Source organism: Paroedura picta, chromosome 5 (genome assembly GCF_049243985.1).
Source record: "Paroedura picta isolate Pp20150507F chromosome 5, Ppicta_v3.0, whole genome shotgun sequence".
Taxonomy (NCBI): Eukaryota; Metazoa; Chordata; class Lepidosauria; order Squamata; family Gekkonidae; genus Paroedura; species Paroedura picta.
This window is the reverse complement of record NC_135373.1, coordinates 92,789,172-92,816,924: the sequence shown is the minus strand read 5'-3', so window position 1 is coordinate 92,816,924 and position 27,753 is coordinate 92,789,172. Positions and strand designations below refer to the sequence as shown.

The window sequence follows — 27,753 nt, the reverse complement described above, 5'->3', positions numbered from 1 at the left end:
TGGCAATCTGCTTAGAAATGAAAATGTCTATTCCAAGGTAATACAAAAGGCATTACCAGTATAGCACAAATGCAAGACCACTTAATGGCCCTCAATTGGATAAAATAGCATTAGAACAATTTACATGTATGCGTAAACAGTGGGGGAGGATGTCTCTGTGCATCACCTGCTACTTTATAACAGCATGCAAGGACAACTGAGTCAATCTGTCCACTGCCTTACTAGAATACTCGGGTCAAGGACCTAGGAATAAACAGGAGCCCAGTCATGGAAAGGGAGGAATAAAAGCTTCCCCCAGCAATCGATCACAGAAGACAGGAGTCTACTGGTCAATAAAACAGCTTTTTTGTGTTTGAGAAATGCCCTCTTCCAACAAGCAATGTCTGTCAATAAACTGAAATTATGGGACAAAACAAAGCTGCAATTTAAAGAGTAGCTACTACTATCTTAAAGTTTTCTATAATGGATATTTAATTTGCTCACTGGAAACTTAAAATCTTTGACTGAATCATGCCCTATTAAAAAACAACATAATTCTAGCCTCCTCTGATAACTCTTCCAATCACAATCTCTTCCTCCTTCCAATAGAATAAGCTATAAAATGAGAGGCAAATCTAGTTTTAATGTGTAAATTAAAGTCTTACAGATGCTTAACAGATAGATCTTACTTCCCGTGAAAAGTTAACATTTGAAGATAAACGCTTTCAGATGAACAACTAATAAATGATGGAGCACAACTATCGGAAGAATATATTCATATATGAAAAACCGAGACGACCCACAGTTCTCAGAAATAGCTAGCAGAGTGGTTGTCACCCTGTGCCCAAGCTGCAGGGAGGAGCTCATTATTGCTAGAATGTTCCACCATCAACACAAGCAGATACACAATCCACAGAAAAACTGCAAGTTGAAGAAAAGGCAAGGTCCTGGAACATTTGTCCTATTTAGGGATTAAAAAATAATAATTTTTTTTGCATGCTGAAACATTCATACAGGGGAGGCCCCATCTGTATTCTGAAGTGGTACAAACCGGAGAGGTTTTGCTCTGGCTGCAATTTCCAAGAACCAGGCATCAGTTCCACATAAATATGCTTTGGAATCAGGTGTAAAACACTGAGGGGGGGGGGGGGGATAAAGTAGGAGAATATTCCATAGCAAAATGCAGTTCTCGTCTACAGCATACATTTTCCATTTCAAGGAATCACACAGGGCAACAGCTTGGTGTTCTTAGAAAGAACTGGTTTTTCCTGCCAACATATACAACATTTCCTAAGAATCATAAATAATATACAGAGGCATTCAGCCTAATATGCCTTTTGGCAGGTTTGCTTGTATTCACAATAATTACTCTCTCGGGAAGTAATCCTATTGTTAAGTTGTTCACACGGGGCACAGTAGTTTTTACATTTACAGGGTAAGTGTAGTCACTTGGGATCCAAAAGGATATTAAAATGGCTCACAGGGTGGCCAGCTCAGGGACTGCCACAGTCCAGCAGAGCTATTTTCTTCAGGGGAAATGAGTAATGTAATCTGGAGATCATCAGGAAATCTCCAGGCTTCACCTGCAGGTGAACAACTCTACTCCATCTGACATGGAGCAGTAGTTACAGAGAAAACAGGAGGAGAGCATAAAACAAGATTTTTCAGGATATTTTTTATTTTTACCTGGTTTCTGAAGAGAAAAATGCATTTCGTTTCTGTTGCTACATGAACATAATATATATCTTACAAAAAGACTTACAAACTTGATATGTATAAACTTGATATGTGTTGGACAAATAAAAATCCTGTAACGTTTTAGGAAGTTTCTTTTCTTCTCATTTAAGCTGGCCCTCTTAAAAAAATAATAATGTTGCAATGAAAACACTCATGTGTGGCTGGGGGGAGGGGGACTGGTGAATTGAAATCAAGATTTACATATCCATCAATTTCCCTCCCTGGGCCGCCACCGTGTTTTGTTATTTGTACAACTATACACATCACTGTGGCAGGGAATCTAATAATTTGCCCTAAGAAAGCACTTCAGGGATATTGCATCACCATCAAACACAAGAAGTAATACTTTTGTCACAGATGAGGTGGATTCGCATTCTCCTCCAAACTACCCAGTGTTACCAGTGCATAGTAAACTCTGTGTGGAACATCCTTCCATAAATTACAGATATCTAGATGATGCCAGCAATGCTGATAAGTGACAAATTCTCTCCTCCTCTTGCAATAGTCTATTTTAAGCGAAGCACTCCCTATCTGTAACTCTCAAACAACAATAGCTCACACAACCTTAACAAGGGGGAACACTAGTAACAATATTAAATCTATACCACTATTCCGTGTTTCTTTCTTTTGTCTGCACATTGGCTTTTAAGTTTTGTTGCACCCCATCTGCCCCCCGGAGGGTGGGGACTGCCATTGCATTCCTGATGTTGGGTTCTGCCCCTCAGAGGCCTCGGAATGGGAGAGAAGGGGCCTCTACCAACTCATGTTAATCTGCATAAGCCATGTAAATTTCCCAAGTAGTGAACTCTGAGTTGTCAGTTAAATCAATGCCTTCATTCCAGAAGTGGAATTTCATAACCCTTATCCATTCCTCCAACCACCAGCTTCTTGTGATAGAGCTCTGGTACAATCCTCACGTCCAGTTCATTGTGGTAGGCGATGAAAGGCTTTGCCACAGCCCCACCAGGGATGATGTTCATCTTTGGAGTCTCCACCTCCAACCCTCCCAGCTTGTCTAGGAAATTTCAAACATATGCAATAATCTTTGCCCGGATGATGTTTGCCTCACAAAATCAATATGTATTAAAGACAGGTATCTCTGCCTAAATTTGGTTTCATTGTCTTTGAGCCCAAAATGAAGACAAGCATGTGAAGACCTGGAGAAAGCAGGATGATTTCATAAGGAACTATGCTTAACTCCCCTTTCTTTGTCCTGCCTGAACCCCAAGAAAGTCTCCATAAATAGTATTACTCTTCAAATTTGTAGTTTCTGGAATTTTCCATAACTTGCAACTTAACTCCCTCTCCATGAAAATCATAGATCAGCTTCTCTTCAGAGGCACATTTTGTATGAATCCAACCTGCCACTCTTACTGTGACATCAAACGATTACCTGCCTTCAAATGGCTAGAAAATCTGTAAGTTACAGCCCCATGTGGAACTTGTGTGGGCCATGCCCTTGGATGCAGATTAGGCCGGCATTTTGTCACTCTGTTCCTTCTGCTTTGTCTCTTTATTGGCCATTTTCTTCTTGGCCTTTGGGTGCTGTATCAGCTCATTCTTGCTGAGGCAGGGCTTGGTTTGGGCTATCTCCCCCATTGGGAGCCCTGTTGTGGCGGACATTGCTATTATGTCAACTTGGAAGGCTCCTTCCAACTGGAACACCTACCAAAAGGTGGGCGTCCAGCATATTTAATCCCTGCCGTCTTCACTAGAACTTCCTTTTATTTCCCCTCTTTGTTCTTGTTGGCCTGACTCATTTACAAGGATTGCAATCTCACCTGGGGGCTCAAGTAGCCACGGGCCCAGGTCAAATTTATATGTATCCTTCTCAAATGTCCACTATTTTCCCCAGACAGCAAAAGACAGAGCATGTGGCCAGCACAGCAGCTTTCCTTTACTTATGTAACCAAGGCTGGATCAGCCATAAGGCCAACAGAACACTACAAGAAACAAAAAATCAAGAGGTGTGCATGTCCTCTAGAAAGGCCTTTGGACCAAGTTTGAGAAATCTTGCAGCAGATACAGTCAGATTCTGTGTACAACACAATTAGCAGCAGCACTATGTTTTCTGCAGTTGAACAACGTTGACATGTAATATTTCCTTGCAGCTGTACATGCCACACAGCAAGTCTGTTCCTGTTTTACAGGGAAATAATGGAAAGAGAAAACACTGGACATTCCCTAGCATGAGACAGTTCTGTCCTTTACCATGAAGCTGTTTCAGTAACAGTGTGTGTCCCTCAGACTCCACAATTCATTTAATGCTAAAGTACATTAAGGAATTGAAATAGCCAATTAAGTTTTATTCTTCCATTCATATACATAGTTTTTATAAAGGGATTCATTGAGGGTAGGTCAATGAACAGCTTTTAGCCAGACTAAATGGTGTTGCTAGGTTCAATGGCAATGTATTTGTGGCCATTTTAAGGCTGTACTTCATATCCCTATGTCAGTTAGGCATTGAGTAAGCAGCCCATAATCAACTGTGTTGAATACTGCTGTTAGATCTAATAAAAGTAGTAACACCAATCCACCTAGATCCAAGTGTCTCCAGAGAACATCCATGAGGGCGACCAGAGCCATCTCCACCCCATGGTCAAGACAGAAGTCAGACTAGAGTGAATCAAGAGCTGATGTTTCATCCAGAAAGTTCTGAAACTGTTCAGCAACTGCCCGCTCAACCACTTTATCCAGAAACGGCAAATGCGAAACTGGGTGGTAGTTGGCTGGTTCAGATGAATCCAGATTTGATTTTTTTCAGATGGCCTAACCACAGCCTCCTTGAGCCTCTATGGTAATCTCCCCAAAGTTAGGGAAAAGTTGATAATCTCCCGGAGAGCTATCCAGATCTCCTCACCATCGTCTTTCACCAGCCATGAGAGACACAGGTCAAGGGGGTATGTGGTAGGCTGAACAGCTGCCCGGATCCCTTCTACATTGGCCAAGAAGAGGAGACTGCTGCTGAACCTACAGCTGGGATACAGGAACAGTATATTCCACTTAACAGAGTGATCAAAATATATACAGGGTTATATCATCTCACTCCAGTCACCTGCATGTGGAACCTTCTGGAACCAGAAGTCTTATGCTGGAAGAAGGCTCCACAATCAGCAGGAAACACTGCTCAGATTTCAAGTACTTTTCTTTTAAAGGTGACCGTGCCACTGGTATTTGCATTTCATTGACTTTAAAGTGCCACAGCATTCTCTTTTTTGTTTTGCTCTAAAAGACCAAAAAGAGCTACCTGTCTGGAACATCACTAGTACTTTAACTACAGGAGTAGCGTACACATGACTGCATGCTACATTGTCCATGATTTAAGTTAACAAATTGCATGCCACAGTCCAGAAAGGAAGAACTATTGCCTAAATAGCCTTGGGAAGGTCATCCAAAGCAAACAAATAATCAAACACTGTGTTACTGGAAAAGCTGTACTCAGGACATAGATACCTGGAAATTGGACAAAAGGAGAATTCTTTAGCATTCCTATACAATTGTGACATTGATTTAAGCAAATAATTTTAAAATGTCATACTACCTATAATCCAGTGGTGTTCCAGCACTGAATATTAAGGATTGTTAATCATAAAAAAGCAATATGCAGTCTGGGCCCAGCGTACCTGAGAGACCACCTCTTGCCTATACCCACAAAAGAGCCTTACGCTCTGCCACCTCCAACAGGCTGTGGATCCCTGGCCCCAAAGAAGTACATCAGACCTCAACAAGGGCCAGAGCTTTCTCAGTTCTGCCCCCCACCTGGTGATACGAGCTCCCTGGAGAGATCAGGGCCATGCCTGAACTCCCACAATTCTACAGAGCCTGCAAAAGGATGCTCCTCCACCAGTCATTTGCTTGAGGCAAACCGACCCAAAAACATCTGCTGGTCCCCCCCCCTCAGGCACCCCCTCCCATGACCAAACATTCTGATCTACCCAAGGATTTTGTCAATATAACTATTCCTGTTAAAATATTGTTCTGGTTAATGTGTTATATTATGATCATTATATTGTTATATTGATACAATCTTCTATGTAATTACCCTATGGCGTTCTATGTAAACCGCCCAGAGCTGTATAGAAGGGTGGTATAAAAATCTAAATAAATAAGTAATCAATACAGTAAACAAAATCCTGTGTAAGAGATAGTTCTGAGCATTAGTGCTATCTCCCATGAGGCTACAGCGGTGGAGAGGCAAACATATTAAATAGAACAAGACTTACTGGACTAGTCAACAATGCTAAGAAAAGTTGAAGGCATTAGTTGGAACTGGGTTGCTTCCAGCCGCAAATGGAATAGGCAAAGCCAACAAGCAAAGCTTACCCCAGCTGTTCCCTGCCAGACCTGCACCTGCCAAACAACCAGCAGGGTCTGAGGAAGTCTTTGAAGTGCTGAGAACATCTTTGAAGTATCGCTGGGGACTGATTTACATCCACCCAATACACCCATTGTAAATTACCAGAACCTAACCTCTACCAGCTGAACCAAAGGCAGAACTCTTATGAAAGCAAGCTAAAAGTTAAAACTGGCCCTGAATCAAGATAACAAAAATAGTAAGAATATTCTTATATACTGAGACATGACACTAATTGAAACAGGTTGGTTGTTTACTGGTATTGCCTCAGCAAACCTGTACATTGTTACTATTGGTACAGCCTGCAACCTGTACATTGTTACTATTGGTCATAGCTGCACATAGCTTTACTGTTCCTTCCTGAACAGCTGGTTGACAAAATAAAAACAAAAGTCTCATTGTAGTGAGCAACCATCCACATTTGGTTACAGTGTTTGTTTATGGAGTAGTCTATGTATTTAGCCAGGAAATGCCTAGAAAAAGAAGAAGAGTTGGTTCTTATATGTCACTTTTATTTACCAGGTGTCTCAAAGCGGCTTACAATCTCCTTCCCTTTCCTTTCCCCACAATAGACACCCTGTGAGGTAGGTGAGGCTGAGAGAGCCCTGATATTACTGCTTGGTCAGAACAGCTTTATCAGTGTTGTGTTGAGCCCAAGATCACCCAGCTGGTTGCATGTGGGGGAGCGCGGAATCAAACCTGGCTCGCCATATTAGAAGTCTGCACTCCTAACCACTACACCAACCCAGCTGACCTAGGTGTCTCAACAAGAGCTGAGGGAAGTGGGAGAGCTAGGCAGCCCCACCAGTCCCTTTCAGGAAGCCTGGCTACCCACTGTTGTCCATGAGAGGAAGAGCAAAATAGAAAACATTAGGAGAGTCTCCAGAAGAATAGGCGGCAAGGCCAATCCAAAGGTGGGGTGAGGAGGGTCCTTTGGCCTCAATGTCAAAGGTGGCCTCAAATTTAGACTTATTTTCTCATCTCTTTCAGACCAAAATGTGATATATCCTCTTAGTTTAAGCAAATGAAAGATTTAATTAACTGATACAGATTCTGATTTAAACAATCAACAATCTTCATAAGTATTAATCATAATTATTGGTGAATATGGTTCAGGCCTCAAAAACTTGGCCTGGGCCTCAATGAACCTCTAAGGCGGTCTCTGGTGGGAACTGCTGGTGAAGAGGAAAGACCGAAGAGAATTTACAAGAGGTGATAGATTAATACTTGTGCTTTGAACCTGTCCGTTTTTTTCATGATGAGGGGCATACAATGAAATCACCACCAGAAAACTCTCCTCATTTCACATGCAGTCATACAGATGGCTTCAGTTTGTCTATGTTTACTCTCATAAACCCCTTTTTTCCTTCTGTCCCGGATCTTCCTGCTCCTTTTTTATACTCCTTTCCTTGTAATTTCCTAAGACATCAGGTTTTCATCTCTTGGTTTGCATCTCCTCCCCTCCCTAAAGTTTTCCTATTTTGGTTTTAAACACTTTTTCTTCTGGATTGTCATCCCTCCTGCATCTGAAAGCATCCTCGGTCTCTCATTTTCTAAGATTCCCTTGTTTCTTCACTGCAGTGGACAGCTCATCTGGATCTTCATTTCCTCCCTTCCCAAGTGACTTCTGGCTCTCATTCTCACCCCTTTTTGTCCAGTCATCTTGCTAACCTTTTCTCTGTTTTCATTGGGGGGGGTCTTTTATGCTTTGTACTGCATAATTATCCGTGTGAGAAGCCAGTGATTCAGCAAACAGTAAATTACTCTATAAAACACAGTTAACTTTCCTCACAGAATGTATCAGATACAGAGTCAAGATATTTAAGGTTTAGCTACCCAAACCCTTGTGTTTCAAGAAATCACTTGCTATGACTTTGCTCTCTCTCCTCTTTTCTATTTTCTAAATTAGTGTTAGACCCACTACAGGAGAAAGAGCTTTGCTATCATTCATTTACAGAGACTGCCATTAAGTTTCAGCATTTTGTCTTTAATGCAAATAATTTCTCTGCCATTCTACTTTATGCTCACAAATGCATGTAAAGATCTTCTCTTCCCCTATCTGGGCATGCAGAATATGATACCAGCTCATTTTTGCACAAGATTTTGGCTTGCTATCTTTAGTATTCTACTGTTCTACTTTAAACAGCTCTTAGGGCCTTTCTTACCTTACTTTACTGAGGCAACAGAGCTGCTATTTCCCAATAGGTTTATCCCACAGTACTCTTGTAACATCTAAATACAAGAATCTTATCCAGAGAGGGAAGCTGTGCAGGATTAGCCAATCATGTGGTTACATGTTGCAGCAAAACTATCTCCAGAGCTACAGTTGTCCAAGTAGAAACCGTGCCATTGAGTTTCTTGTGGTGTGCCAATGGGTACTGAACCTATTCATTATCTACATACACACTAGCCTCAATACCTACTCTGAAGCAAGTTGTCTACTAGGAACTGTAGCCTCTGGACCACCAATGTCTACTTTTAACACCACTACCATCTGTGCCACAAAGTAAGGCTGGCAATGGACTGGTTCTTATGCAGGTAGAAAATGTCCACCTCAGTAGAATCACTCCAGCTACTGGCAGGGGCTCACACTATTAAATGTTATCTCCCTACATATGGAAAACCAGGATATTTTTGTGAGAAGGAACTTTCAGTCATATAGGCTTTTTCTTGCCATCTGGTAGTGTATGAATGAGCTTTACTACTTCAGTAAGAACTAGACCCACAAACACCTTATCAGCAAGAAAGTGATTCCAAAGCTACTAACAGTTTGACTTACCTGCTGGCCCAGCTAGTGTAATTTCATTACGCTTTGCCTCAAGTTTGTCTTTCACCCATGGAAACTCTTGTAAGGACTCTAGAAAGGTCTCAAATGCCTTAGGCCCTCTTGTAGGCAGAATGTCAAGAAGCATCATGGTTTTCCTGTGGTTGGTGACTTGGGATCTTATTTCTTGTATATGGTTCTCTGTTAGAATCCCTTCTTGGTAAAGATACTGACTGACAAGGCCTTCTACCAGCAGTTCCGCACACAGCTCCAGGCGCAGGGAGCGAAGAACTTGTTTGTCTCTGGCATCCATCCTGAAAAAGAAGAGACAAAGCATGTTTTAGAAGAAGCTAAAGCTCTTTATCATTGTATTTTGCAACTGAGAGTATGATTCAACAATAAATTGAGAACAGACATCAGCAGCATTTGAAAATAAACTTTTGAAGACTGAAGTTGGTTTGTTTTTCTGGAAGAGCCTTCATGAATCACCCAGTAACATTTTCACATTTTTACTGCATGACATAGATACCTGACACATATCATAGATTGTGTTTTGTTATACCGAAGATCATTTAATCTTTATTCTGTGATGACTCTACATACACACTCTCCAAAACATGTATGCATGCAGAACACAACATGAATCTGTGGCCACCTTTGGACATTTTTCCAGCTTTTGTGATAATATGAATCATGCACTATTTCACAGTTAGCCATAAATTAATAGTGTTATCTTTCACTTATGGGAGCTGGTGTCTTTCACTTATGGGAGCTGGTTTTATGGGAGCTGGTGTCCCTTATCTTAAGAGATACATAATAGATGTCTTCTCAGACTAACTCCTACTGGCAAAGTATGCAAGCTTTCAAACAAACAAATGATGACATCTGAACTGTATAATTGGAGAGTTTCAGTTTACAAGGCTCACCACTGTAGAAGATTTTTTAAAGGACTGTATGAATATCAGAATGCTCCCATGTCTGTCTTGGCTGGTAAAAGTCCACTGGGTGAAACTGGGTCCGTTGTGAAGTCAAACAGTAACTCATATAAGAGACAGAAAATCAGTATCAGCTTCATGATTATAAAACCCCCACCAGTTTTTTTCCAGTAAGAATACTTTATCATAGATCAAAGGCAGTTGTTATCCTGTTCCGTCACCCACCCCAAAGAACATTTATTTTGTGGGTGGCAGCTCTTCAAGTGCATCTAAAACCCTTTGCCTACTGAATTGTCCTCAATCCAGCTTTTATCCAGCATAGGACATCTGGGTTCTTTAACCTGCAAGCTATACCCACAGATCCATACATGAATTCACATTCTATTAGATAACTTTGTCACTTTTCATAGTGTTGATTATGATGAGCCAACCCTGAAGCAACAAGAGTTATCAGAACACTTCTAAGTAGTTCTCCTTGTTCATAGCAAAGAGGTTCCATAGGGATTTACATAGGGACCAGGGATTACTTTCATTAGTAGAATCTGCCTTCCAACCCTGTTCACTTACACTTGCAGCTGTGAAATGATCATAGACTACAGGTTACACTGGGAGCCAGGTCACTTAAGAGACTGCAATCTTTTTTCTTACAACTTTTCTGTATAAACTGGACTACTATAATACGGGTTGCCTCTAGTGACAATTTACAAAAATCTGAGCAAGCATTTTCAATATTCTGTTCAAGGGTTGTTGAACATATCTGAAAATGCTCATTTTTCCTTTTTTTCGTCATCACTTTTAAAATTGGCAACTTAACTCTCAGGTTATCATTTATTTTTATTTTTTAAATTTTATTTTATTCATATGATTTATTCACCACCCCTCCCAGCATAGTTGGTTTCGGGTGGCTAAAAATAGATAAATAAAACAGTAATTAGTTCATAAAACAATAAAAACAATGTTTGTTAATATAACATCAAAATCTATTAAAAAATAAAATGAACTATGGCGTTCTTGGGTATAAACCACATCCAAACAGAAAAAAAAACATGGGGATTTCCTTGCCATTTCTCGGTAAGAAGATAGAAACAATACAAGGCTGTTCTTCCAAAGTTCTATGCATTTAACAATGGAGAAGCAAAAGGAACTTTGAGACATGCAGGGACAGGAAGCATTGCAGGAATAAAAAAAGCTGCACTATCAAAGTCACCGATACTGCATAAATATTACATATGTACAGGAGGGCTATCCACTAGTCCACCTAGTAAATCTCTCACACTCAGCCAAGTAAAAACTTTATACCAATAGTTGTCATTACATTAAAAAAAAATTATTGATGAGGAAGCCACGTTCAACATTTATAGATACCTACTTTATCGTGTTTGATAAGTTTACATAGAGGGCTACAAATAAATACACTGGAGCAGCTACACTATCTAAATTATGAACTGGATTATGCGAAATGAGATACCCTACCTTCATCTATAAGGCTGTCCTGGATTTTTTTTTAAAGTACTAAAAAGAATGGTATTAAATGGTAAAGAAATTTTCAGAAAAAAAGAAACTCCATTCAGGTTTTGAGAAACGGAGCACTCAGACACTTTCCAAAAAGAAAACTCATAATCATACTGTCTTATCTTAAGGAAGAAATAAAAATGTTCACCTTCCGTGAAAGTACTTACAAAATTAAGCACAGGTGGTGATTTACCGAGCTTGAATCATATCTTTCTGTAAGGCAAACTCTCAGACCAGGAACTGCATTGCTTCCATATGTGTTAAGGGCAAACTTCAATAGACACCAATGTAAGATAGTTTCGGAACGTGCGGCAGCCATCTTTCTTGTGGGCAGTTAACTCGCCGTCGAAAAGGAAGCGACTGAAGCGACCTACCTACTTGCCGCAATGCACACATTGCACAGCCGAATGGTAAAGCAACTATAAAGCTATTGTGATATTTTATTAGCCCAACCAGTGGTTCTATCTATTGCAGCTTTTTCTGGGATGTACTAAAAAGAATGACAATGCCCATTAGGAACAGCGGGAGACACCGGAGGGCTTCCATTGGATATAACGGCAGCCAGGAATGCCAATTGACTTTTATGGGTTACGTTGAAATACATTGCAGCGTACAAAAGTTGTAGACTTGCAGAATAGATTTGAAGAAACCAGCTGTGGGCGGGGGGGGGGGAGTAGCATTAATTTTAATGACGGCCCCTGAGGTTACTATCAGTGCTCTAGGTCTGGAATGATAGCACCTCCCATCCCTCCCCTCACCCCCGGAGTACCATAAGTGTTCTGGGACAGGGAATGACAGATCCCAGTGTGGAATGACAGTCCCTGTGTCCCAGAGGGCTCCAGCTTGGGAAATTTCTGGAGATACAGGCGTGGAGCCAGGCACAGCTGAGTTTGGGGAGAGACCTGATTTTAGGAGGGATGTGATGCCATACACAGTACCCCTTCAAACCCATCCTTTTCTTTAGGGAAATTGATCTATGTGGTTTGGAGATCACTTGTAAGGATAGCAGAACTCCACCTGTGTGGATGCGGATCAGCCTGGTGAGGAAAGGCCTAACCTTTCACTTCCTTCTTTGTACACTTCAGGTTGGAGGCCTCCCCTACCCTTCACCCTGCCACTGGCCAGGCCTTTAACAGGAAGCACCCACCGGCACCATTCCCATCCCCCAGTTATTTCCTTAGCGGAAAGAAAGGGCCATTGCTGCCTAACACCCCCACTCACCCACCCACAGCAAATCCTTGTGGCCTCACAGTTTATTATTTCCAATTGCCAAATAGTTAAAGAAATTTCAAGGGGTGGAGAACTTTTTCTTTTATATGTTATAAACTATCATAAAATTGTACAAACAGAACGACCTCTTCCTCTATTAACAGTAATTTGAGCACTTGGAAGCACCTGTGTTAAATAATGCCGCTAGATTGCTCTTTACCTGTATTTGTTTGTTTGTTTGTTTATATTTATATATTTATATACTGCCCTCCCCTGAAAATGGAAAGCAAATTGCATACCCCCCCCCCAAACTCCTGGAACATTGTGCCAATATATTTAGTAAAAATGGATCATCCCTCTCCATTTTTCCCTAGTACCGTTGGTCATATCAGCATAGGAGACAAAGAGAAAACCTTGCAGTACGGAATAGGTTATGGGAGGAGGCTTAAGGTTGCCAGTTCCTGAGGCGGCGTGCGTGCTTGGGAGGGCCCCAGGGAAGCTGCAGTGCCAGGTGTGCTGCCAGCCGCACCGATAGTTGTATACATAACCGACTAGTTAAGTATAAAAATTTAGTCTGAAGAGAGCAGTGATTCACAAAAGCTCATACCCTGCCACAAATGTTGTTAGTCTTTAAGGTGCTACAGAGACTAACATGATTCTCCATCTTGATTTTAACTGTGTTTGTTTTCTTCTTTTATTTTTTTCTGTCAGATATGCTTTCTGTGCATTACTGTAACTTACACTTGTACCACACTGTTAAAAGCTACCCTTAGATAGAAGTGTTTATGCAAATATGCTTGATGGGAGTCTCAAAAGATCTACTCAGAAATCAGTCCCATTTTATTTCAAGAGGCTTACTAACAGGAAATTATTCTTAGTTTTGCAGTTTTCATCTAACTGCCATGTTTCTCTTTTCTGACTATGAAAACATATTCAGAACTTCCTGTCACAAATACTTTCTATGCTATTTCCTTTCAACTGTTTTAGAGGCTTTAGAAGGGGAAAGCCTCATCTGATATAGTGCTTGACACCTTCACCTTTCATAAGGACATATATGGTTTTCTTCAAAGGGTCTACTTCGGGTACCCAGGCCACCTGAAGATAGTTGTGTGGCAAAGTGAGAAAGGGCCTTCCTGTTTGTGAGGCTGAAACTTTGGAACTCCCTCCCCAAGGAGATTTTCCCTCTATTGTTATCTTCCAGCAGCAAGTGAAAACTTTGTTTAGGTTTCCTCCCTGTTAGTATGCCTATGTGCTTATGTTTTATTCAGTGGTTTTAAATATTGTATATATACATATATAGACAGTTTTAATGTTTGAAAAGTTTGCTATCTTGAATGGAAAGGCAACATAGAAATTATTTTGAAAATTATTTAATTTTTTTGAAAATAATTTCTTAGCAAATATTTTGCTGACTTATTAAATGGAAGCCCTTTTATTAGTCCTTCAAAAGTTTTTGATCAGTTATTTTTTACTAAATTATCACCAGGCACTGCAAGCATGCACATACTTACCTAGGTGTAAGCCCCATTGGATAAAGTAGAGCTTACTTTTCACCCAGCAAGCATAGTATTTTGCTGTAAATGTTGCAGATCTAATTACATGAAAAATAAATGTTAGTTGAAAGAATTGGAACGACCAGGGATGGCAATTGAAAATGGGATAAAAGCAGGCTCTATCCAGTTTGCACACTTAAAATGCATGAAAAATTATCCCAGGGCTTCCCAGTGTCTATTTCTTGAGTTCACAAATGCTTCTGGTTCCCAAAATATGGTTACAGTTATGCCTGTATCCTTCTGCTATGCAATCATTCATATTATCTTTCCATTCATATTATCTTCCATGGGAAAAGACAGCATTTAGCAAATGGTAGAACTGGTCCTCAGTGTGATTGAAAATGTTTTCCTTTTATGACTTATCAGTTTGCCTCTAAACAAGTGTATCTCATGTCAGATATGGGTCAGTGTCATGTCTATAAGTCCTATTAGGCTCTTGCTTTAGCTAAATACCCTTACTGAACTGGAACAATTAGAGAGATTCTTAGAACTAGTGCATCCAGCAACTGGCACTGATAGAAACAATGGGCATACCGCCATTATGTTGCCTTGCCTGAATAGGTAAATAGATCTGCTACCAGCTGGCTGCCAGGAGGGTGGGGAAGGCCACCTGACTGCACTCAGCAGCGGCTGTGCCATGCTCCCAAGGCTCCTGGCTATGGGGAGGATCGGGGCCGGAAAGGCCGTCAAGATACACTCTGTGGCCATACCTCCTGCTTGAGCCTCTTGGACACAGGGCGAGTGCATGTGTGGGGGGGGGGAGCGTCCGGCCCAGCTTGCCACCAGGCCCTCCCTGCTCTGCAGGAACGAGAGCGTAAAGGCAGAGCCAGCAAGCTCACCCGCACTACTCTGCAGGGGCTCTTCCACCTTTCTTACGGCCCATTTTAGAAATGGGCTTTGCTACCAGTGGACAATAAGTTTACATTGAAGGACAGAGAAATGTGTTTTTGCCCATTTTCTTTTTTTGCAGAAGTTTTGCCAATTTTTGTTCAACTATACATTTTTAATTTTTGCCAGCACATGCAAGTTGTTACCCCTCCCCAAGTTATGGTGCTTTGTTTTATAATCTACATAAAAACCTAACTTGCTTTGTGCTTACCAATGTACAAAGAGAAGGCTGGGAGAAGACTTCTCAGAACAGAATGAGTATAATAAGTAAAATTGCAACGCTTCCCACTCATATCTAGTGCTGACAGTGAAACCAAATCTGACTGTGTTGGAATGTTGGGATAAAGCAATGGAAGAGAACCCAATAGGCTCTTTTCAGTTGGGGGGGGGGGGGCTAGATGAGCAAATTCAACACCCACCATGGTAGAATGAATTGCCTGCAGAGTTTGTTTCACCATACCTCACACATTTTCTGTGCTTCCTAGAGACATTTAGTTAACCACTATGAGTAAGTAACCAGATGCTGGACCTTTGGTCTGTTTGTTTGTCTTATGGTCAGTCAGAAAAGTATTTTGAAGAGCTACGGAAATTCCTGGCCTTTACATGGCCCTGATTTTTAGACTACCATTAGTTTTATTGTGAACTTAAACAGTAGTGCTAGAATTCCAGCAAAGTAGTATTCCTCTAAAATTGATGGCAGGCCTTTCTGAAATCCAGAGTTTAAACTTGAAATGCTTATGGTCAAGAATCAATCAATAAACAAACAACAAATACATGAACATTACCACTAAATCTGCTTTGCATGTTTGGCTTGGAAGGTTCCAAAAGTTTTTTTTTTTTTTTACTCTAAAAAAATCCTCATTCTGTATTCTCAGCATAGTTTCTGTAGCATGTTCTTGTGCCAAATAACTGTTTTACATCCTGCAATATTATTTTTTTGCTCCAAGCCTTGTTTAAAATTTGGAAGTTTGTTGGCTGTTGATTATTCTTGAAAATTCCATATTCCATGCTGCAAAGCAGTTCACCACAAATTTTGTGGTGCAAATATGCAACAGGAAGCTACTTAATTCATTACAGATAACTGGGCCCAGATATTCCAATTGCAATCTGTGTCTTGGTTTCAAGAAATAGAACTAGGAATGAAATTCTCATGGGTTTTTTGAGCCAACCACAGTCACTACGTTTTCATGCAAGCTTAATAGTGGGTCTGGAGAGCAACAGACTGTCTATCACTATTCGAATTCTTTCGCAATGCTACAACACATATAACATCAAATTTAAAGCCATTAGGACAGAAAGGAAAGAACAGCTAAATGGTTTAGAAGGGAAAGCCATTTTATTACTCTGGAGAAATATTACCTGTACTGATCTGAAATCAGCCATCACCACAGAATTGGGAATTTTTAAATATGTGCTTAATGATATTTGAGAAAGCCAACAGATGGGATAGTCTCAGCTTTATAGGTATCAGCACATGCAACTTTGATTTCAAATGAAATATGATACTACTTCAAAGCATCTGAATCTAGAGAGTCAGAAGACCTGCCAATAAGGAAGTATGTCGTGTGCAGCAACAAGAGGACAGAATTAACTGATAATACAGGATTCTTAATAAGCACCAAATGGAAGGTTGACATTACCCCTAGACTCAAATTCCACTTTAGCTGCTGACTTGCAAAGTGATTCAGGAACACAGGATGCTCCCTCAGGTCATCCTACATACTGCTTTCTTTGGTAAAAAGGGGTTTTTTAACGTTCTGATACTTGAGGTTTTTGGGATCCCATTCAGGTTGAAACAACCAACCAGCCAAGACACCTCTTACCTGAGACTATAGGCTGCTCAGGGCCAGACTGGGCCAGTCATTTCAGCCAGGGCTTGGCCATTTTTTGCTCTGGGGCCAGGCTGTGCTGACAGATCTAAATTCATGGCTTCTAATCTGTTGGCCTTATCTGGCACCAACACAAAAATATAGCCAAGCCCCAGCCAAAAGAGGGGCTGGTACACCATACTGGTGCATAGTGACACAAAAAAAGCTTTGATTCTACATAATTCCATAGTCAGGAGTAAAGATGGATGAGCAAAAATTATAATGTTCCAAAAGGTATTCAAACAGAAATGACCTGTTAAGCTGCATTTTATTTTCACATGCTTGCCTAATGCTTTTAAGGATTCAGAAATGGCCTCTTGTTTACTTTATTAGCTGCTTTTCTACTAAAGCCCTCAAAGCAGCATACTGAAATAAGGAACCCAAACAACTGTAAATAAAATACATTAACATTGATATGCTTGTTGGCACCGAGGCATGAGGGAGAGCTTTGGGATAACAAACACACTGCTTCCATGGAAGTAGTGCTATTTACACAAAAAGTCTTATGACCTAAACATAATTTTCTATAGCCTCTATTTTAAATACATTTTAATGGAGAAGGTCCCACTACAATCAATTGGATTCACTTTCACATTACATAATTTAGACTGGAAGATCTAAACCAATAACCTGTTCACAAATGATAATCCCTTTTGAACATGGGTTAACTAGTGGTGTTGATGCCAGACTTTGAAGAATGGTCACAGTTGTCTTCTATACTGCATTACAAAACTGAAACAGCTTAACCCCCTATACATAGACATAGCACTGTTAAAGAAAACAGAGTTAATAAGTAGCATTAAATACCTTTTCTAATTGACATCTTAAGACAAAATGTATGCTACCCTTTTTTTTAAAAAAAAGCTTGTATGACTAGAATGAATGTTTGATTAGGATTTGTTTTCAATAGATCGGTTTCCCAGTTTACAGGCTCCAGAAAGTGAAATAAGATCCCGAGTTTGTTTTTTATGGCCAGTTTCTCATTGCAGCTTCTCTGTGTCCCTGTGTAGACTGGACAAATGTGAATGTCCCTGGTCATCGGTGATCCAAGTCAACAGGGCAATAAAACTGACAGGAGTAGGATTCACCAAGGAGAATGCTGAATGTGTTGGAGAAAGGCCAGTGAGAAGCATGAGGCATAATCCTTTGGCTACAGTGGCATATTTTCACAACTCTTTTCCATTTCTAATGCCTCCTTCCACCCTACTGAGGATCAAGAGGAAAGGTGATGTAGTTTCTACTCTACTAGATTGCTGTTATCATAAATGCTCATTAAAATGAAGACTATTGCTAAACTAATAAGCTCATGCAAGCCACTATACTGCTTGTTTCTACAAATCAATGAAATTATTTTTAATATACATAAAGTAGCATGAGACACATCATATTCAAGATCTCCCATCACTTGAGTGCTTAATGTGATTTGGATACTATCACAAAGTTATCTGTGCTGGAATAGAGCCCTTTATTAAACTCTGCAAGTCACACTGTGATTACAGCCCAGGCTTCTAGATGTGAGCTTGAAAAGTGCTACACGCATGTACATTGACGCTTGCTTACTTTAAACAAGAGTTTATAAAATTACATCTGGACCTTAAAACGTAGAACATATACGACAATAACAAATGACAAGATCAGGCTCTCTTACAAGTTGTGCACATTCCCAAGAGGTACGGTTTGTGTATGCACTAGTATTGGTAAATGCCAAGAGTAATCAATGTTTGACATTTGCACATTCTGCTAAATGGCCCACCTATGTTCCCTCCAATCAGCCTCAAGAAGTGACATTGGCTCTGAAACCAGTTCACTGGAGCAGTGGACTCCAGAATGTATTTCTTCTATGGACTTCCATTTGGACTGCTGTCCATACTGACAAACCAATGTGTGCCCGAGAGATGTTCAAAGATTCTCACTGAGATTATAAAGACCTGGAAATGGTGCTGCCAAATATAATGCGTCAACTGAGTGATATGGCCAAGAACAACTTTCTTGATTGCCTTTGTGCTTTATCCTTGACAGTTTAGGAAAGAAAGGTTGGTAAAATACTGTGCAATTTAGTTAGCTCTGATGATTTTTTGTTGCCATCTCATATTCAAATGTATCCTTGCAAGCATTAAACAAAGGAATAAATAAAATATCAGGATAGTAATAATATGTCTCAGCAAAGTCATAGTAGGTTCAACTTTCAAATGCCATTTATGCAGTGGTATTTCATGTATGGATTCAAGAGCGTATATGATGTTTAAACTTCAATGCTGTTGTGAAGATCAACATGAATTGCAAAATACTTTATAAATTAATTACAATGAAGATTACAGCTGGACTAGTATGTAATGTAATAACACTGGCTTTTACCAATATTCAGGTCTTTCTCAAACAAGATGAAAGGAGAGTGTGGCAAAATGAACAAAAATGTTGCTTTAATTCTACAAAGTGCCTCTGAGCACATCAAAATACCATTAAGGAACTACAGCCTTTGCAGTTACATTGACTTTATTGAATACAATCTGAAATCAGACAGCTACAGCTGTGAACACACAATCTTTAAAACCGGCAAACTCACTTGCATTTCAAAGAAATAAGGGGGGGAAATTCTACATTGTAGAAAGTAGTCATAATTGGACCTATCCACGTTCCGGCATGGAATGGTAACCACAACTGCAAGACTGCAGTATTGGAATCTACAAAGCCTCATTCAAGGGAGGCCTATTATAGGCAATAATTTGGACCTAGGATGTTTTTTGGTACACAGGCTAAAAATGTTGATATATCATCCTAATATACAAGAGACCCACTGGGCCTTCATAAAAGTTAGTGAAGTGCTTCTTTCTGCAACCCAGTTCTGAAATTCTTTTGGAACAAGATTCCTTTCACTGGATTATGATATGCAGTACAGTACTATGCATAGAGGGGAGACAAACATGGCTCAATGCAAAGAGAACAACACTTGTTAGTTCTCCAGCTCAATGTATTTAGATATCTCACAACTTGATCCTAAACATGTCTGCTTAGAAGTCAGCCACATGGATTATCCAAAGGGGCAGCAACCTAATTTCACATGCATCTGGTAAATCACTTTCTATGTGCTTTTACAGCTGGATTCTCCGGTGCAAAACAGGAAAATCCACTTTCTAAAGTGCATTGAAAATGCATTATCCAACATGTGTGAAATTAGACACTTGCTTCTGAGTAAATGTGGATAACTTACAAGTAGACAGAGTTTGAAATTTATAAAAAGGACAATATTGTGAACGAAAGAACATCTTCCAAAAACTGATATATTTTACCATAAAGAAAAATTAGCATGTTACAAATTTGGTGAACAAATTGAAATATAGAAACATGTAACAGAGAGCACCAAATAGATTTAAAATCTAGCAATCAACCTTCACCAACCTCTCTGATGCTTGTGTCTGAACTACCTGAAGATTCATGTCCTGAGATCTGTGGTCTATTGTGCTGCACAGAATTTAGATGTCTACTCTCACCTGTTTTTGTAAAATTGAAGGACACTGAATTTACACACAGATATTGTACTTTCCTGGTGCTCAAAGGACATTATCTAACCACTGAGAAAACATGCATTCTTCATCCCGTTACTGTAGTGGTTGCTTTTGTAATTCCTTCACAGAATACTACTGAATAAGCCTTATAGACTCATTAGGAAATGCCTATGACATCACTCACCTATATTGAGTGGGAAAATCTTTTGCTTCCACCACCACAACCACACAGAAGTGATTTTCAAATGCAGCCACATCATTAACAAAATATTTCAACTGAGCTTTAATGCGCGGAGATCTTCTGTTTGTACTGAGAACATAAAACTATTTCAGCTTGTCGAGTCCCAACTAAATATGACTGTGGCATGTCTGACTTAAGAACATGTTAAGCGTAGTAGAGCAGAGAGCAGGAGGACCTATTTTAAGATAAAACATTCCCCTCTGCCACAGCTTACATTCCTGTTGTATGTCTTCCCAGGCACTGTTTTCTCAACTGGCTCAGAGACGATCATTCTGAAGAAACACCAACATTACTGTTTAACTTGTGCTCTGATCATGGGACATCACGTGTTCTTCCTCCCACTCCATAGACCGCCACAATAATCATTTTGACAGCAACTTACATGATGCATTTGTGCCAAAATCATAAAATACGTTTTCGGGTGGCAGAGTAGAATATATACTTACACTTGATATTGATAATCTTTCAAGTATTCCTTTAATCTTGTTGGTAAAGGAAGTTCCTGGATTTCTTTTGTGTACCTGTTAATAACTATTCTGCAGTGGTGCTGCAGAGAGGGAGCTGAATGGTAGAGGGGTTTATTCAAATAAAGATGGACTGTTCCATTGCAAGGCATCTCAGTGGCAGTACTTCTGTCCTGGCACATAAGAACATAGTATTCAATCAGGTGGACCACACTGTTGAACTGCCGGAGCCTTGATCGGACACAGATGATAGAATCCAGTCTGAATTTCCCATCCTGAAATTCTATACGTAGATTGGTCGGTCCTGCTGATGTTTTCACTGAAATAGTAAGCAGATACTCTGAGTGCGAGCTGTCTCTGACCAAGAAAGTCCCTTCAGAAGTATCTTGTAATCTCTCTTTGGCTTCTGCAACACTCATGTTACCCCAGTACCATCCTGATACAGAGAGGAAAACAAAAGTTATTCAGTGATCTTAACAATTTTGTAAAACATGTAGATTCTATCAGAAAAAGTAGCATGAAGTTGGATGTATTGAAGATATTTTGGTGCGAGATTATGAGACTGAGTTCAAACCCTGGCTGCGTCATTTACTTGATGACCATGAGCAAACCATGGTTTCACACCGTGTGAGCGTCCTTTCTATAAATGGGAATAAAAGTGACCTCTCTGAAGACAAAACACAAGACTGAGGTCATAAATAGTCATTTGGGAGCAAGTCCCATTAGATTCTGTGGAACTGTGCAAGTGCTATATATGTGACAGCAAGTGCCCTACTGAAACACTTTTTAATAGCGCCTTCAAAAATCTACTTTAATCACCAAGTATTCCAGCAAAGCTCTGACTCCTGAAATCATCTTAAACCAAAAGGGGTTTATTGAAACTTTAAAGAGAAATGTGAAAGTAATTACAGTGGGGTAGCTGTGTTTCTCTACAGTAGCAAAACAAAGCAGAGGTCAAAGTCAAACCTTAAAAGACTAAACTACACTTATTCCAGTTTTTGAACTTCCATTAGAACTACTTCAGAGACTACAGACAAAGTAATTACAGCCCTAGAAGATACTGCTGCTTTGCTTATTTATAAAAACAAGGCACAGTAAATGAGGGAGGGGCATTTACTTTTCTGCAACATCTTTAAATGTTTAGAATGACCCCATTTCCTTCCACATCTGTAACAAATTTCACCATGTAACAGAAGACATTTTGCCTTTCTAATTAAAAGTAGACCTATTTTGTCCCTGAAGCTCACTCCATGCAGTTACCACCCTAAAGTAGTAAACGTGTAGCCAAGTCTCTTTTCGGGAAAAGGTAGCATGCAATAAGTGCCCAGGCACTGAATTAATTTCTGCCCAGGGCAAGGCATACCTTCGGAGGGCTAGCCTGAAAAAGAATTAAACAGCTTCCGAAGCCCCGTTCTGTTTTCCTAGAAAGACGCCAGCAATTCTCGACCTCCCCGAGGAGCCGGCCTTAATTGTCCAACTGTTTACCGGAGCATCGTTTCAAGCCATTCCGGTTTATAACCAACGCATAGTCATCCCCCCCCCCCGCGCCCTCTCCATCCGAACTTTCTAAGCCGGGCATTGCTGCCGAGTGGCCCGTGCAACCAGCCCGGCGCGTCTGAACCGTTTCTTCCCACCACACACGGCGCGCAACCAGACTCGTGCCTCTTTCCGTTCATTCGTTTTGGTCAAGAATTAGAATCCCGAAATCCTGAAGCTCCGCAGCGCCTCGAAGGCAAAAAACAAAAGGAACGAGGGTGCTCAGGCGCCCGCATCGAACCGAGGACAGCTCCGCGCGGCGCCTGCAAGACCGCGAGGTCAGGCGAACAGAGGCGCCTTTTCGTCCGCGGGGTGCTCGGGGCACGCTCCTCGGCCCGGACAGGCCCCCTTCCCTGGCCAGGGTGACCCTCGAGCGGCGGTCACGCTTCTCCCCCCGTTCCAGACGCGCACCCGGGGCTCCCTCCTGTCCGGAATCCGCGTCTGCAAGAGAGCGGCCCAAGCGGGCTCCCCCTGCGCTCGAAGCCGCCCGGAGTGCTCCAGGCGCGGCCCCGCTCCGGTGGGTGGGCGCAGCGCGGGCTTACCTGAGCGTCTCAGTTCCCTCATGGCAGCGTCCAGGCGGTCGGGCTCGGCGGCAGCCCCTCCAGCCGGGTCGGCGCCATCCGAGGATTCGGCCGAGCGCAGGGTCATTTGGGGGCAAAGCCGGGCGAGCCGGGCACACCTTGCCCACAGCGCAGGCCCTGGCGCCGGCCCAGCCCATCGAGAGCCCGCCCGCAGCGGCAACCTGCAAGCCAAGAGGGGAATGAGGCGGCGGCGGCGTTATTCGTGGGACATCCCCCACTGACGGCGCCGACTCCGCGCGTGGCCCCGGGGAAGGATTTCCGCCTCCTGCCCCCCCTCCCCTTGCGAGGGAGCGTCTGAGGCGCCGGCAGCCCGGAGGAAGTGGGGAGGCGCCGCCCGCCCGCCCGGCCGTTCGCCTGCCACCTGGGCCCGACAGCCGCAGCCGCAGCCCATTGGCTGCCTGCGAGGGACAGCGCTTTCCAAGCGAGCGAGCGGGCGGGCGGGCTACTGTCGAGGAAACGCGCAGGGAGTCGTGCGCATCAGCCCCACGGCGCTTACCTTCGCCTCCCGGGCGGGCTCGCGGTGGCCGGGAGTGGGTGGCGCTGGCTGTGATGGATTGCACAGGGGCAGCCGAGCCCGGGCTGGGTTGCAAAGTCGAGGGATGCAGGAAGCCGCCGACGAAGAGCAGCAGCATTGGCCGCCGCCCGCCCGCCCTCTCTCTCCTTCCTCCGCTCTGCCCTCAGCGGGGAAGGCCGGCTCAGGTTTATTATTCGGTTACTAGCGAGGGCAGAAAAGATTCATGTGAGGCGGTGGCGCCGAACGAGCACAAGCCGGCAAACAGCCCCCGCGGGAAGGCAGGAGCCGCCGACCTGCAGGCGGAGGGGGAGGGGGCGGGCGCCGCGTGCGCTGGTGCAGCCCGCTTTGTTTTGCTTTGCGAATGAAACCCGCCGCTGCTGCTCGTTCGCCGCGGGCGGGCGGGCGGGCGGGCGGGGGAGGTCTCTGGAGCGCCCAGCGTCACGGCGGGGGAGTGGGGGGGGGGCTGCTGGCGCTCTCCTTGGGCTGCGAGGAACGCCAAGGCCGCTTTCCAAGAACTTTCCAGGAACCGCGTCACGTGACGCTCCGGTGCGGCAGCGCCTCGGCTAGCGAAGGGGCCTGGCTTGTGCGGCCGCCTCCGGGCTGCTCTTGTTGGGTCCCGGGCCCCCCGCCCCGCCTCGCCTCTTTCCTCGCTTCCCCTTCCCTTCGCAACCGGGGTGGAGGGGAGAGTTGCAAAATAAACGGCCGTCGTCCTTCCCAGCAGCCTCGCCCAGCCTGCCAGGGGTTGCCTGCTGCTGTGGCACTTGTGTCCGTGCCGGAGGAGGCCGCGCTGTGGGTTGGGGGGGAGGGCGCTGGGTTATGGTCAGGGGCTCGCTCCGCTTGTCGTCGTGACATGGTTTCCAATTGGTAGGCAATGGCGGGTCGCCACACGTGTCCTTCGTGCACACCACCTGCGTTGTTTGCTTTGTTTGTTGTGTCCTTTTCGGGTAGGCCACAAGTGGCAGGGTTATCTTCCCGGTGTACCTGGTGAACTTGCTAGTTCTTTTCTTTATGTGCGTGTGTGCAAGATATGATGGACAATCCGGTTGTCTTGCCCGGAATCCAGCCTCTCTTGAATCTCTCAGTGCCCTGCAGTTGAGTTTGCATATTGTTATTTAAGTAGTTTGCTATGGGGAAATTGATGTTGGTTTGAGAAGGGGGGGGGGGGTTGTGCCAGCTAAAGCCTGGTTTGGTATATCCACTGGTTCTGGTGAAAGCTGATAACCACTTGCAGTGGTTAGAGCTGCTGCATCTTATGCACATTCTACCTTGGATTTCTGGCAGTGTTAAAATCTTCGTAGCAATAAGGTCACGTAAGAGTTAAGGACAAAATGAAATAGCATGCATTATTTGTTTTAAAAGGAACCATGAGTTTTGCTATTAAATAAAGCTTCATATCTCTGATCAAAACAATGGGAACAAATTGGTTTCTGAAACAGATTGCATTTATTTTTCCATCTGGCTTTCTGATTCATCCTGAAAGAACTGCAATGTATTCCAAGACAAAACAATCATTATTAAAGATATGTCATGTTATTATGCCTTTGTCCATTTTGTGTATTAATGAGTTTCAAATATAAACTGAATCTTGAGATTCATGCTGCTGCCAAACTTTTTTGTTTAAAAGCAAAGTTTGTGTAATAGGGTTTTATTAGGACCAACCAAAATATTACAAAGCTTAAGACTGAAACTCATAGACCAGACTTTCTCAACGTTTTGACTGTGGAGGCACACCTGTATGTATGGTCAGCTGATCACTCCTGGAAGTGAATGTCATCTAGATGGAAGCATTGCTTAATTAGCAAGTTTTCTTCAACGGAATGGGATGCTTGAGATCACCAGTCCACATGAAACCCATCAGTAAGTAGCTGTCACTGTAAAGACAGGTTTTGGGGAGTTGCAGAAGGCCCATCTCCCCACCACCCAAAGCCTGGCACTCACCCGGGCAAGTGCTAGGCCACAGCAGGCATTTGGCCGCAGAAGGCCATTCTCCCCACCACCTAAGGCCCAAAGCTTGCCCTCAGCATTCTTCAGCCTAGTGCCGGACTGGGTGGGCCACTAGGTGGCAGAAGGTCCCTCTCACTATCCCTGCCACCTAAGGCCTGGGGCTTATGGAAGGCCCCTCAGCCACCCCCTAACTTAAAATAGCCCCCCAAAGAACGCAACCAGTCCACCCACCACAACAAAGGACTCATCTTGCTTGACTCCAGCCGTCACCAACCACACAGGTTGGTGGTAGGAGCCTTGTGGTAGGAGCCTTGGCTGGCAAAAGTTTGAATAGTCACGGCTCCCCCCCCCCCCACTCCCTCCAGACACATCTGGTCACTTTGGGAGGGGATGGGTTGACCTGCTCGTATAAGAGAGTTTCAAATAGATCAAAATAATAATTTAAAAATCCCAACACTCTGTGGTGTATCATGGCCCTGGCACACTGATTGAAAATCCCTGCCATAGACAGTGTATTATGAAACTGAAGGCTCAAATGTTGTGTTTCATGTGATGCTATGAGAAATATGATAGGAATCCTTTTTGAAGCCTGTCTGGTGTTGTGAATAGCTGTTGTGTGTGAAGCAGATGCTCTACCAGTGAGCCATGACTCCTTCCCACTTGTTCTTAGGAAAGTCATTTTCTTTTAGCTGAATTTGTTCCACACGCCTGTGTGAGAACAAACTGAGGGTATTTCACTCATTTGTAATGTTGCCTTGAGTGACTGAAGCCTGGGCAGGGTGGACATCTGTGGCACAAATGCAAATGTTTTCAGGTTCTTCTTGAAATGCTGTGTTTGGTTTTTATTTATTCCTTAAAATGATGCCTAGTTTATTGGCAGTCAATTCAGTGTTCTTCAGTTTTACTAAAACAGACAGAGGTGGTACAATACTTCTAAAGCCCAGGTGGGGAATTACAACTGATCTCCAGACTACAGAGATTTTTTCGTGTGAAGTAAATGGCAGGTTCAGAAGGTAGACTCTATGGCATCACACCTCCCCACTGCGTTTCCTCTGCTCCCCAGACTCTACCCTACAAAGACACCCTCCCGCCAAATCTCCAGGAACTTCCCTGGCTGGAGCTGGCAACCCTAACATCACTTAGGGACTTGAAGCAGCTAACATGTGTGCAACACAGTTTTGCATATAGTGTTGGTAATGCACATCTAAACACTCAAGAGTAGGGGTTCCTTAAAGTGTGAATCACATCTATACATTTTAATTTTACTTCCCCAAGGGCTCAGGGTTCCTTAAAGGTAAAGGTATCCCCTGTGCAAGCACTGGGTCATGTCTGACCCTTGGGGTGATGCCCTCCAGCGTTTTCATGGCAGACTCAATACGGGGTGGTTTGCCAGTGCCTTCCCCAGTCATTACCATTTACCCCCCAGCAAGCTGGATACAATATATCAATAGCCTTACAATATATCAATAGCAGTAAAACAAAATCAAACATTGAAATAATGTAAATTCTGGTTTACATTAAAACCAGGGGGCTCATTGCCTTCTCTACAGTGGAAGGAGGGGGGGAGTAAAGTGTGGTGCTGTTTTTGGCTAAGTGGTTGCAGATGATGTTGCCTATGTGGGGAGGCCAGTCTGTTGGTGTTATTCTATGGGCCTGAACCGTAGGCTGGAGGAACAGCTCTGTTTTACAGGCTCTGAGGAACTGTTTTAAATATGAAGAGGATTGAGAGTTGCAGGCATTTAGACAGAAAATGAAGAGTTGCAGGACAGGGGAAATTGTGAGTGGGTAGGAAAGGAAAATGACAGGAGACTCTGGGAACTGGTGAGGGGGTGAAGAAAGAAGTATAGAAGGGCATGCAGAATCTAGGTGGAGGCTGTGTGTTGTTGCTTTGGGTGTGTGAGTGAGTCGGTGCAAAGAAACGGTGTGTGTAGGCAGATGGGTGGATGTACCAAGTGAGGTTTCTAGGTGGGGCAGGGGAGACCTAGGAAATTTAAATAGGCTTTAAAAATCATTAAATTGGGGAAAACTGATGCAGTGTTTGCATATGAGTTGTGCAGATGTTTTCTGAAAATTCCTGGGTCTTCCTGGGAACGTTGCATCCCTATAATTTCAGTTCCCCTGCTTGTAAAATAAGACTCCCACTGATAGGTTTCTAAAAGTAACATACCTTG

General features: G+C 42.8%; 2 protein-coding genes and 1 long non-coding RNA gene across 10 annotated transcripts in view; 1 reads left to right on the top strand and 2 right to left on the bottom strand.

Moving 5' to 3' along the window:
- CRADD (CARD and death domain containing adaptor protein) overlaps positions 1–11,624 on the bottom strand; it is a 35,802-nt gene extending 24,178 nt beyond the window's left edge. Inside the window, exons 1-3 of one of the 3 annotated variants that reach the window (XM_077339045.1) lie at positions 11,449–11,551; positions 9,761–9,873; positions 8,850–9,148 (exon numbers count right to left, since the gene is read on the bottom strand). In XM_077339045.1, the coding sequence (XP_077195160.1) occupies positions 8,850–9,147 (298 nt within the window). In that variant the 5' untranslated portion in view covers position 9,148; positions 9,761–9,873; positions 11,449–11,551. Of the gene's footprint in view, positions 1–8,849; positions 9,149–9,760; positions 9,874–11,448 lie in introns of all 3 variants that reach the window. The other 2 variants (XM_077339046.1, XM_077339044.1) reach the window with 2 other exon arrangements.
- LOC143838157 (uncharacterized) lies at positions 11,561–21,154 on the top strand. 2 transcript variants are annotated; one of them, XR_013231251.1, is made up of 3 exons: positions 11,561–11,691; positions 17,810–18,024; positions 20,781–21,154. It is a non-coding gene; the product is annotated as an uncharacterized LOC143838157 (long non-coding RNA). The 2 variants fall into 2 exon arrangements; XR_013231252.1 differs by having other exon boundaries at positions 18,572–21,154.
- On the bottom strand, positions 11,743–24,067 carry SOCS2 (suppressor of cytokine signaling 2). Of its 5 annotated transcripts, XM_077339048.1 has the most exons (4): positions 23,621–24,045; positions 23,086–23,285; positions 20,990–21,443; positions 11,743–14,081 (listed from the first exon to the last, which is right to left on the bottom strand). In XM_077339048.1, exons 2-4 carry the CDS (start codon positions 23,189–23,191, stop codon positions 13,970–13,972), a joined length of 672 nt encoding a protein of 223 aa, XP_077195163.1. In that variant the 5' UTR covers positions 23,192–23,285; positions 23,621–24,045; the 3' UTR covers positions 11,743–13,969. The 5 variants fall into 5 exon arrangements, with proteins under 5 accessions (XP_077195163.1, XP_077195162.1, XP_077195164.1 ...); XM_077339047.1 differs by lacking the exon at positions 23,086–23,285 and having other exon boundaries at positions 23,621–24,067; XM_077339049.1 differs by lacking the exon at positions 23,621–24,045 and having other exon boundaries at positions 23,086–23,602.
- Between the last annotated feature and the right edge of the window lie 3,686 nt (positions 24,068–27,753).